The 12868-nt window shown below is 38.5% G+C and overlaps 1 protein-coding gene across 1 annotated transcript in view; it reads right to left on the bottom strand.

Annotated features, from left to right (window-relative positions):
- The window catches only part of SH2B3 (SH2B adaptor protein 3), an 858564-nt gene that overhangs the window by 24892 nt on the left and 820804 nt on the right, over positions 1-12868 (bottom strand). The window contains exon 6 of the mRNA XM_044068623.1: positions 5652-5823. Within this exon, the coding sequence (XP_043924558.1) occupies positions 5652-5823 (172 nt within the window). The remainder of the gene's footprint in view (positions 1-5651; positions 5824-12868) is intronic.

Here is a 12868-nt window from a genome sequence, read left to right on the forward strand (position 1 = left end):
CACACACACACACACACACACACACACACACACACAAAATCAATAACTAATCAAGAGATGTAACATATTTAGTCTATTGATGTTTGCTGTATTCAAAACCCCAATTTGAAAACTTGTGTTAAACGCAAGCAAAATGCTAAAATACTCCACTGTTACAATTCATGTTACATTTAGTCATAGCTGACATACTGAGGGCATTTACAACATGCAGGTTTACATACATAACTAATAAACTTGGGTGCATCTTTTTCATATGGCAAAATAATTAAATGGAAATTAAATCTTCAGTAATGTCCGAAAGGTTCCCATTTATGGAATATATTTATCCAATGTAGTCTGTTTTGTGGGAAAGCAAAGAAAAATGAATATTAAACTCAAAAGACACAAAGTAAGACAACAGTTTGCTGCTAAATATATGCATGATGCAAAGGCCAGTGCTACTGGTTCAAGTACTTGTAAATAAAGAAAAACAAAATGTTTTCTCAGAAACTCAAAAATAATTCCTGTTACTAAGTTTGTAGCATTTACACATACTTGATAAAACTATGTGATCTAACTGTATCATCTCAGCTGATGCAATACTTTTGACATTTAATGAAAGAAAAACACTACAAGCATATAATGCAGAAACCTTTCAGCCCCAGATTAAGGACACCAAAACAAAGATTAAAAAATGTTCAGTTCTCAAACGCTATTGATGCTGACATGAACAGATCTGACTTAAAGGCACGTCTGATGAGATGTAAGGGTTTATTATTTTTCAGTGCAGTCAAGTCGGTTTCAACTAGTATCACTGCTGCAGTGAAATTTGTGAGATGACAGTTACATAACTAGAAGCAACGATTTAAAAAGTGTGGACTGACAAGCATTTACTAATGATAAATGTTCAACTCCGGTATAGCAAAATACAGAGAAAGCAGCAGGAAGCATTTGGTGAGCAAAATGAAACAGCAGGAGGCAGAAAAAAGAAGTGGAAATGAAGGCATTAGTTTTTTCCCCAAAGAATGCAGCTACTCACATGATACAGCAACTGCCCTTGTCAAATAGTGGGGGTGGCATTCATAAACACAGAATGCACTCCGCAATCCTGTGTCTAACAAGAATGCATTATGTATTACTTCATAGTAGGCTAACTGCCCATGTGGGCCATTTTAAGCTTAGACAGTTATTCCCTTTGAAAATCAAACACTGCACCTTGCTTCTGTATGGTAAGCACCTTAACTATTATGTTAACTCCCATCCCTTACTATGAACAAGCAACTGAAAGGCCTCTGAACCACTACAGTAGTATGAAGGCTTCAGCAAATAGAGCTATAGCCATCTTGCTGGATAACACTGCATGCAAATGTGGTAGTTCAAGGACACAGTTAATGGAAATCTGCCATGAGCTCTTCCCCAGAGCTGTAAATTGGGATTGAGACAGCATGGCAGAGTGATTCAAAATGAAGCTCTACCATGCTATATCAAAGCACAGCAGTGAAAACGGCAGTCTGTCATTGAAGACCCACTTTGGTGATGGAATATCAGAAGGTTGTGAGTTCTACTGCTACCAAAGGTGCATGGATTAATTTCCAGTACTGACGCTGCAGTGCAGCATAAGAGGGACGCTGCACTTTTGAGTGTGCCGTCCTTCGATGAGATGTTAAACCAAGGCCACATCTGCCTGAATTGGTGGCTCAAGTAGATGCAAAAGATCCACTTGCACCTATTGAAAAGAGTAGGAGAAGTTCTCTGATGCCCAGGGCATCAAATACCACCTTTGCTCTCCCATGAAAAAAGGTAACTAACCTAGTGGTGCCAACCCCATCAACAAAGGATAAAAATATTCTGTGAAGGTGTCTGTGTGTATGTGCCAGCGCATATGTAAAGGAGCATGATTCTGACTGCATCAAGTTATTTGTGTGTGTGCATGTGTGTGTGTTTCTGTATGGGCAAGACTTTCACTGTATCAGGTTATCTGTGCGTGCATGTGTGTGCTGTGTGTGTGTTTGTGTGTGAGACTATTTGAGTGTCTATGTGATTGTGTATGTTTGTTGGAATGTGTGTGTATTTGTATGTGCCTGTGCAACAGCAGTGCATGGATAAGTAGGGGTAACACCTAACACAGTTACTTGGTTCAGACACATGTAAATCAGTCATTAATGAGTTTGTCGTCAGTGTGACTATTTCATGTCTCTGAATTGTTTGTTAGTGTTGTAGCACTGCTATAGCACATTACCTAAACACCAGTAGCACCACGGATAGGATTTCTCTAAATTCCACCAGCATAGTTTGGCAATTTGTTGTTCCATAATATTTTAATTTACAATTTTCTAGTTTTCAAGCTATATGATTCAGTGTTGTGAAGTTCCCAGTCTTGCATATATGACCTTACAATGAAGCACATAATGAAATACAAGCAGGATTAGACACACACATCTAAACAGAATGAAAAATGAAATAAGGCATTTAAAGTGAACAGACATATATTCATTAAAGCTACAACTCTTTTGATTAAAAAGACTCAGAGACTTCATTTAAGTATACTCACAAATTACTGCATCATAAGTTTGTGATTTTTTTTTTTTTTTTTTTTTTTTTAGAAAACTGAAGTAAGAATCTTCCAGATTTGGGAAATACCTCCTTACCATATACACTGTAATAATATAATGTTCTGATGCAGAAAGCATCTGTGTTTTGAGATTAATGATGCCCTCTTAATAATTTTAGCACTGCAACCCACCCTAGATGACATCACTGGGGGTAATTTATGGATTTGGAAAAAGATATTCTGGAGGTACTCAGATCATCAATTAAATCAGCACAAAGGCTACCGCATTTCTATGTTAACCATAATGGTAGACCCATACTCCATTTAGAGATACGACAAATAGATACTACAAGTAGATTGTTTTAATTTGACACTATGAGAGATGTATTGTAATCACTACACAAACAAGTGTCTTCACATATTGCATTTTTCCTCTGAAGCTCCCACATATGGGGAGAGGTGCATTCTCTATGCTGGCATATGCCATGATATAATATGCAAAGCTGAGAGAGCACAGTAAACCCATAAGCCCACCAGTTCACCACCAACCACTGAGCCAAATCAAGAAAATCAAAGCCTGTCACTTACAGAGTTAACAAAGACACATAAATATATTCTTTCTTGACTTACAGGGAACTTCAACCAACAGTGTCTGGATGTAGGGGACATCCATGCACAAGTGGACGGTGGGAGGGTAATATGTGTGATCCACTGAGAGGGGTCCTCTTGTAGATCAACAAGCAGAGTGAAGAAATATACATTAACCTACATCAGGACTTTTATGTGCAGCATATAGGTTGAATCCCAAGCAGTAATTCTTCCCAGGATGAAAGGAGATGGATGTCCAGAGATACTGCAAGCTCATTTAGTGCCCTGTGCCATTTCCTAATTTTGATTGTTTGCTCAACACTGAAGAAGGCATCATTTTGCCGAAACCGGTCTGTTTTTTATTTATAATAAAAGTCTGATCATTCACTATCTGGTTTTGGGCTGCATATTCGACTGCTAAACCTTGCTGGCCATTTTTGTTTCTCCATTTCCTAATTTGTCACCCCTCAACTCTAACTTGAGAATTCAAAAAGTCTTCGTTCTAAGGAAAAATACACCTACAACCCAAAAGTGCTTCAATCCTGATCGCAACTGCAGTATTGGCATTCAGATCTGTTACAAAGACCCGTTTGGTAACTACTGATTGTACCTCCAACACCTTGTGCCCAAAGTGGCTGACCACCCCCTTTGGCTTACCCTAAGCTACACTTTTGCAGAGGTTAAGCAAAAGGAAAATTCAGGCCACTTGAGTCTTGAAATATGAACTTACGAAAAAAAAGCTGGACTCCTCGAGTTACAGTCTAAGCAATAATGTCTGCTCTAGGCATGCAATGATGACAAATGTCTGTAATGAAAAATTCTTGCAATAAGCAAGAGAAGCATCTAATCCCCCCAGTACAGTGGCCCTTGAAAAAGCCAAAACATGTTTCAATTAATAACCTGAAGAATCTAAAGCCTCTTCTGACACAGTCCTTAAGAGTTTCTGAGGCTGATACTAAACTGCTTTCAACAGTGCAAATGCCTAAGTAGAACTTACATACTGGTATCTGTCAAGCAAACTCAAAAGATGCCATACTTTTCATCTGCTATTACTGGTCTGACAGGAAAGCATCAAAATCACCTACAGATGATTTTTGGGGTGGGTGAGGTCTACAGGTTAGCACAATGGTGTAGTGGATAGTGTTGTCACCTCACAGCAAGAGGTTCTTTGGTTCAATTCTTGGCTGGGGTACCTTCTGTGTGGAGTCTTCATGTCCTCCTTGTGTTCATGTGGGTATCCTCTGGGTGCTCAGGTTTCTTCCCACATTCCAAATACGCCCAGTTGGTGGAACAGACATTCTGATTTGGCCATAGGTATGAGTGTGTGCGGATATGTAATATGAAAGTATAGCTGCAGCAGGGATAGCCACCAAGGGGTGTGAACATCGGATCTAGATGATTGTTAGTGTTGAAGTGACACACTGATCCCATGTGAAAAAAATGGGAAAAGGGGTTGTAGATGGATGGTTGGATGGGGTCTTAACATCAAACAGTTCTTGAAGATAGAAGGGCTTGAAACTGATTTGATTTGTTCAGGGTTAAACACTGAATTGCCAGTTATAGTAAGGTACTGCATGTCCTGTGTAGATTTCTTTTTGATCCAGGAAGATATATTTAGCCATTAATTTGCTATATCCAAATGTGACATGAAGAAGCATTTCAGGTTGACGAAAAAGAATGAAAACTACTTTCAGCAACAATGGAGTTTGATTTTTTTCTTCACTGTTGTATGACCTCAAAGTTGGTACATACAAGTCTTGGGGGAGGCATCCCCTACATAGTGGGTACTTGCAAAATAATATTTCTAAAGTTTGACAAAGATAATTTCAGCAAACAGTTTTTGATCTGTTTGTATGTGCAGAAACAATCTTCGTCGAGTCAACATGAATCCATGGTATGAACAGTGAAGTGCAGCAGTGATGAAATCACAGAAACAAGACATTAAATTACCTGCAGGAAATTCAGTGCAAAGACCCATATCCTGAAAGTTACACAGCATGTGACCATAAAGCAATGTTACACTTTCCATAAGTCAGGAATTAAACACAGGCGTTAATAAAGCTTTTCAACTATGAACTTCAACATTTCTACAGCTAAAGAAAGTACAATGAGCAGAAGTATGTGTCATATTTTTGGAACGTCAGAGAAAACAGAGAGGAATTACTTTAACTGCTGAGGCTAACAGATGCAAGACAAAAGGCTAGAAGAGATTTTAAGCAAGTCTACCCACACCTTCAGGAAGTAACCACAGATAATACTCCCCAAGGATTATACTGGATATCCATCTCAGTTCTGACCTTTTACCCACAGGGCCACACATCCTAAATGCTTCATTTTCACTCTCCATCTTTTTAATGAGTTGAATGAGTCCAATTCTCTTTAACAAAAAGTGTGAGCAGTAAATATAGTTTTGTGTACATGTATATGTTCCTCCGCATTAGATACTAGTAATTCATGCTTAAAGTACTGTACTAATTCAGAGTAAAACTATGTTCTGTTAATACGCAAAGAAAAAAAAGGGAGTATAAAATACCATGAAAGTAAGACATGGCGACCACGCAGTTGGACAACTTGACATCACAAGCAGCTCCACACTCCAGTGGGATTGGCGATGTCTGAAAGTAATGCAGCATGTCAACAATAGTTGTGAACCGAAGGTGTTGAACTCGACATTGTCCTCTTTCAGTAAGGGTCAGCCGTAGATGCTGTAAGATAGACAAGATCACTGTGACTAACAATAAATGTTATTTACAAGCTCTGTTTATGAAATAAACGATCAGCTTAACAAACTGTAGGTTATAACACTTGCTGAAAACTATGCATATCTATACCGAAAACTAGAGGTGTTTTATACTCAGCTGAAGTGGAGATTCATTAAAAACTTCAGTTACATAATGATTCTCAGTAGTATTTTATTTATTTATTTATGTAGTAATTGTTTACTGGGTAGATGGACTCATTCATGGACCCTTGCCATGCTCCATCCAAGGCTAACAGCAGCAATAACTTACACAGAATACACAAATATGATGTAACACAAGAACAAAATTAGTAAATAAAACATTAAATATGTAGCAAGAGTGGCGCAAAGAGTACAGTTGTGTTAAGAACTTACTATAACTGCAGATGTTCAAGTACACTCCTATTGCAGTACTGTTTCTTGAGATTCTTAACTGCAGAAATCTGGAGGCCGGCCCGAATACCTGAACTCTCACCATCCCCCTTTGGGCCTGGCAGACTCCATCCCTTTGTGATGCCATGATGCCAGTGGTATAAAGGTAGCTGGCCAGCAAAATCTTCAGGTATTTCTTGACGCAAGTTCAAATCATAATAACCCAAGTTCCACAGCATGACCCGTTCTATGCTGGTCCAATCCAATGCAAAATGGGCTGAAAAAAGGACAGCTGGGACAGAATCTAAACAGGGAGTAGAAGAAGGGTGAATAGGATATCCTCCCCAACTCAGGCTTGGTCAAGGGAGATGGGATGCAGGGAGCAAACCGGTTATGGAACAGTGAATCTACCCAAGCATCTACAGCTACAATAAGTTACTAATGCAGCTGTACTGTGTTCTTCGTAGTTTTCTGTTGCAGCACTGACTCTTGGGATGACTACTAAAACTACCCAATTTTGGGTTATTGGCTTTGATACATGAGCAGGGGAGAACTTGTAAGGTGGCTTCACATTGAGTAACAGCTTAATTCTAGCTCTCCCAATGTGAAAATAGAAACTCAGCAGAGAAGGACAGTAGACTTGTGTTTATGGGTAAATTTCAGTAACTGACTAGTAAGTGTACTGCATGGATACCAGGAAAAAAGAAATACAGATGACTTGGAAAAAATCAATTACAAAAAGTGAGGAAGAAACACTGACTGGGAGAAGTTCTGCAGCTGTTCAGCAAAAAGTAATGCAACCTCCAGACATGAATTCCAGTAACCAAAGATAGCTACACACAGACCTGGTTAAAAATAAATGAAACACTGAAGGAGTATATCAACATAAACAACAAAAGGCTGGAAATAATGGAAAAAGCTTTAAACACATATTCAGATGAGGTGATAAAACAACAAAAATCAGAGGTCGAAATAAAGAAAAGTCTTGCTGAATATGCGACTGCTACGGAAGAGATGTTTCAAAAATTAATATAATTAGAGGACAGAGCATGTAGTGAAAACCTGAGATTTTCAGCTATACCAGAGAAGCTGGAAAGAACAGACTGCATTAATTTTATGAAAGCACAAATAAGCAACTGCACTGGTGTTCCACAGCAGGAGTTGTTAGCTGAAAAGGCACATCTTGTGTATGCTCCAAACCTGGCTATAAGAAAGCAACCCAGACCTTTAATAGTAAAGATGCAATCTTACCAGCAGAAAGAGTTTATTCTGACAAAACTGTAGCAGAAGGACAAAGTACTAAAAGTGGGAGACAGCTGAGTGTTTATGGAGAATGATTACTCATCATACAAAAGGCAGAAAAGAAGCAAATTTATTCCACTATTCAGGGAATGTCGAGACGCAGGTGTGAGATTCAAACTGATGTACCCAGCTGTCTTCAAAGTATTCTTCCTTGGAGGGATAGAATCATTTTTTGATGAAGTACATGCTAAGGAGAAAATACAAAAGTTTATCCAACAAAAAGTGAGCTGTGAAACAGAAACAGATTCTGCTTCTTTATCTTCTGGTAGACTGTACCTGTGAACTTTTTCCAGTGTTTTGCCAGAAAATATTAGAGTGAAGGAAGGGAGCAAGAGAGTTGACTAGAAGAATTGATACATGAGCAGGGGACACCAAACCCTACATCATGGTCAAGACAAACCCTGCTCTGGCTCTAGACAAGATCCCTAAATTATAATACTTGGCAAAAGTGTGGACTGACGACCAGGCTGCTGCTTCCATGATGGTCTGAGTGGAGACCCTCCTTCAGGAAAACTATGGTGGTAGTCATGGCCCAAGTAGAGTGAGCCCTGACAAAGGTTAACAACAGACAAAATTAGCAAGCCCCTAAGAAATTGTTTGTTTGTTGACAGGTTTCCCTTGTCTTCCTTTTCCTTTGCAAAGGCAACAAACACCTGGTCTTACTTTCTACTTAATTTTGTTCTGTCTAGGTAATATCTGAGCTGTCTGTGCACATCAAAGGAATATAATTGTCTTCCCCCCCTTGATTTGTGGTGAAGGAAAGAAAGCCGGTACATGAAAGGCCTGGTTTAAGGAAAGGTCAATTACAACCTTGGGCATGAAGACAGAATCTGTGCCTAGGGTGACCCTGTCATTATGAACAACTAATTAAGGTTCTCTGTACATGAAAGCCTGCAGTTCAGAGATCCATTAAGCTGAGGTCAAGGTTACCAACAGGGCAGTTTTCTAACACAGTACCTTGATGGGAGCTGAAGCAGTTGGTTTGATGGGCAGCAAGATTACATTTCCTAGTATAAAAATGAGGTTCCAAGGAGAAGGTAACTCTTTTATGAGGGTCTTAAATGGAAGACCCTTTGAGGAACTGCTTCATTGGCAGCTCTAAGAACACAAGAGGCTGTACTGACAGGCAAACAGATATGATTGAGGTGTTTACCTTATACCATCATTCCCAGGTTCTCCTTGGTGACAGACTCAGTCTTAATTACTTTTTGCCCATTTTAATTGTCCTCTAAGCTATACTAAATCTCTGCTTCATCTCAGCAACTCACTTGGTTGCCAGTTAAAAATACCTGTTGTGCTACTGTAAATAAATGTTAATTCACATTGTATTGTGATTTTGGTTTTAAATCCCAGACTAAACCTGAAAATGGTCCAGCTACATCTGTATTCTACCTTGGTCAACAAATCAATAAATAAATAAAATAAGCCTGTTTTGAAAGTCTGACGTGCTTGAGGATCACAGACAACTGTGATTTGCTTAGCTGCTGTCCTCTTTTAAGGTAAATGGGGGAGACATAGCATTCAACTGTCCCTGATTTGGCAGAATTTCCCTGATTTTGTCTCGTATTTGTTGGTAATACATTTTTTGATTTTTTTTTGAAAAATCACCAAGGATTACAGTCAGTCAATAATGCCAGAAATCAGAGTTTTATAGTTCTTATTCTTCATAAAATGCATGTTGATGCAAAACCTGCTGGTTCTATTAACTTTCTAAGTGAATCAGAGCAGAGACAGATCATGGCCAAATGGGGCCCCTAGGCAGCATTATGGACCAGGCCCCCCACCCAGCAGCCATTCCAGTGCCCCATTACTTGTTTCTCTTCCTCCAGTTACCATAAACACTGTTCAAAACTGTTGTGTGCACACTATTTTCTTCTTTAATTTTGAAATGATTACAGAGATGTAGATTTCATTTAAAACTTTTAATTTATCCTTTGCTGACCAGGTTAGTCCCACTACCTTAGTAACCTGTTTTCAGGAGAGACTCAAGGTGTTACTTATACTACTGGGGAAGTTTGACCAGGACATCGGAAAACTTATATTACTTTTTTTTGATAGGTGCTGTGGGATCTCTGACATCCGCCTGTACTACCACCAAGTCAGGCAGAGAGTTAGCATAATGATTAAGGTGTTTACCTCACAGACATGAGGTACAAGGTTTGATTCTCATCTTGGAAAAATTGACTAGGCTTAAAATGGACCACAAGGACAGCTAGTCTAGTACATACCAAAGAACCTATATGCAGATGGGACCACATCTAACATCTTATTTGAAAGACGACACAGTCAGGAGTGCAGCACCCGTATTATGCTACAATGCAGTGTCAGCAATCCATATACCTGGTCTGGAAATAGAACCCACAGCCTTCTGCACCAAAGGCGAGTGTGCTGCCTGTTGCACCATTAACACTTTCACACTTCACAGCACAAGCACTGATGGCCATTTGTTTAAACAAAACAGAACAAGACAGATGCATGTGGAAAACAGACTTAGCATGAGCAACAGTAAACTTTTCTCTTCCCCTGAAGCTCACATTCATTGAAAATGTACTGAAACTCACATACAATGAAAATGCATCTAGCCAGCTATGTAGTAAGTGTACCTTGGCCCCAAGGCTGTTTTCAAACTATGTGTCACATGTCCCCCACATACATAAAAGCGTGTGTTCTTTGATTTACATTCTTGATTTTTTTTTAATGTATTTCTTGTTTAATACAGCAACATTTATTAGAGTAAATTATTTGTAGTTTTGAACATTTGTTAAATAAGTGAAACAAATGTATGAACCAATAAGGACAAAAGTACCCATTTCAGAATGTTTCAACCAACTCCTCAGTGATTTACCAACAGGCAGTTGATGTAGATGATTAAGGCTCTTGCTGCTTATAAATAAGGTACAGGGTTTGAGCCTACTAAACTATTCATTCAATTAAATAACCTGCCCTCTCTAACTAAGCATCACACACACACACACACACACACACACACACACACACACACACACACACACACACACACACACACACACACACACTAGCAAACACCATTTGAAAAATCAAATCTAATGCTGTTTGCGTTTGTTTGGATGTATGTACTGCAAATGATCACACACATCTATATTTCATGATAGTTCAATCCGCACTTGTTAATGTATCCATTCAATTTGAAAAATCAAAACTATCTAATGCCATTTTTATTCACTTGTATGTAGTGCAAATGATGGTGCAAATGATGAGTGCTGACAGTTCCATCCAGTACAAAAGTTCATTCGTATAATCCATAGCCTGGCTGTAAAATCAAATCTCACTCTTGCTTGCTCTATGCATTTGCTGTCATTGGCTCTTGCTCTGTGTGTTTGCTGTCACTGGCTGGATCTGTGCAAGGAAAACATATTCTTAAAGCAATGCTGCACTGCTGGGTAAGCAAATGGACACTGCACCACTGAGTAAGCAAATGGAATCACAGCAGTATGCACTTTTTTATTTTTAGTTAAATTAATGCTGTGGTGGGCTTCTCCAGCCAGCATGGGCCCTATTCATAATCTCCCAGTTTTTTTGGCCTTTGTTTCCCTGATTCTTGAGCAGAGAAAGTTAAGGTGGCAGAATCTTTTCCACTTGGCTATATATATAGTTTCCTGGTGCTGTGTTTTCTGGCCTCCCACAATGTGTGCAACATGGCCTGGTGGAGATGAGCATTAGATCATCCACCATGTCAGCCTCAAAGTTCTGGGATTGGGATGTATGACAACCCCGGCCCTGAGACAGAAGGTATATATATATATATATATATATATATATATATATATATATATATATATATATATATTGTGGCAGCACAAGAAGCTTCTTCTAGCTATGCTCAGTAGGAAGAAGAACCAGTGCTGCCTCAAGCAAAATGGTGCTTTTCAGATTATCAGTGGTCTTCCCTTTTTGATCTTCTGCTGTTACCTGAGAATGTGGGAAAGCATGCAGAAACAGACCCAGTGGTGAAATGGAGAAGGCATATGTCTCCCAAGCCTCTTTGTTTGAAATCCTGGTGCAAAACTTCCTGAGTTATCTATTTTCTGCAGAAGCAAAAAGGTCTTTTATGGCACAACTCAATTGCAAACCAGATACAGGAATATTTCGCTCTTTAGCATCCATATGTTGGGGTTTGATGCTGAGCTGCTTAGACTGCCCACCAGAACAACAATTCATCAGAAGGAAAACAATACAAATAAAGTCATGTTTAATAAGCACTTTAATCCACAATAATACAAACTTCATCAGATAAAATTCATGAGAATGAAAACCAGTGCTTAAACAATGTATGCAATATTAGAGAGATGGGTTTATATGCCTCCTGAAAACCCAATTGTCCCAAGCTTCCTGGATCTTTACGACTTCAAGACACACACTGCATCCTGAAGGGGACTCCATTTTTAGCTGGATAGTCTCTAACCACCATGAAATTTCCTTCCTTATGCAAAACAGCAGCACAACTCATGTCTGTAAGGAGTGTAGATGCTGGCACTACCTGTTTCACATGTACTACTTAAGTTTTCTCATGTGTAGCCTGGCCAGGGAAACCATTAAAATGCCATATGCCATATAAGTTATCAATCTGAGAAGCTCCCTGGCTGAAATGTAGAGACTGGCAATCTTTTTTTTTTAAACCAGTTTATTAACAATGAAAAAAGAAAACAATTGGGACAGATTAACTATTTACATCAACTGAAAGTACATTACTTTCACATCATAATATATTAATCAATTAACATACTGACTACCATTAGTTAATTTGCAAGTTCTGAGCCACAATTGACTTTATTAAACTTGTGGGTGGACTCTAAAGCATATATCCCACTTTATGTCATTAATCTTTAGAAGGACACTAAAAGCGGAAACAAAGTAATTGTAAGTAAAATGTTTTTTGTTCTTTTTTTGTTTGTTTTAAAAAACCTTTACTGAATTATCACTTGTGACATAGGCATATTTACATTTATATAAAAGTAATCAAACTGTATTAACAAGTTAAAATTAACAAACATGCTTCACACATATTGCTATATATCATATAATCTAAGCAACATTACCTAAATTATTCAATTCCTGCCCCCTTTTTTAAACAAGAAACATCCTTATTAAACCATCACTTATGACATAAGCAAACATACATTTATATAAAAGAAAACAAAGCACACCAACACAATCCTAGTTGCAAGCAATTTACATCACAAACCACATTGACATACTCCCAGTTGCAAACATTATACATCACTTATAATTTACCCAATCATTTTCAGTCAAACATTACATAGCTCAATTAAGTCCTGCCTTCTTTTAAACCTCATTCC

This window comes from Protopterus annectens, chromosome 4.part0 (genome assembly GCF_019279795.1).
Source record: "Protopterus annectens isolate FY-2018-M chromosome 4.part0, PAN1.0, whole genome shotgun sequence".
NCBI classification, from domain to species: Eukaryota; Metazoa; Chordata; order Ceratodontiformes; family Protopteridae; genus Protopterus; species Protopterus annectens.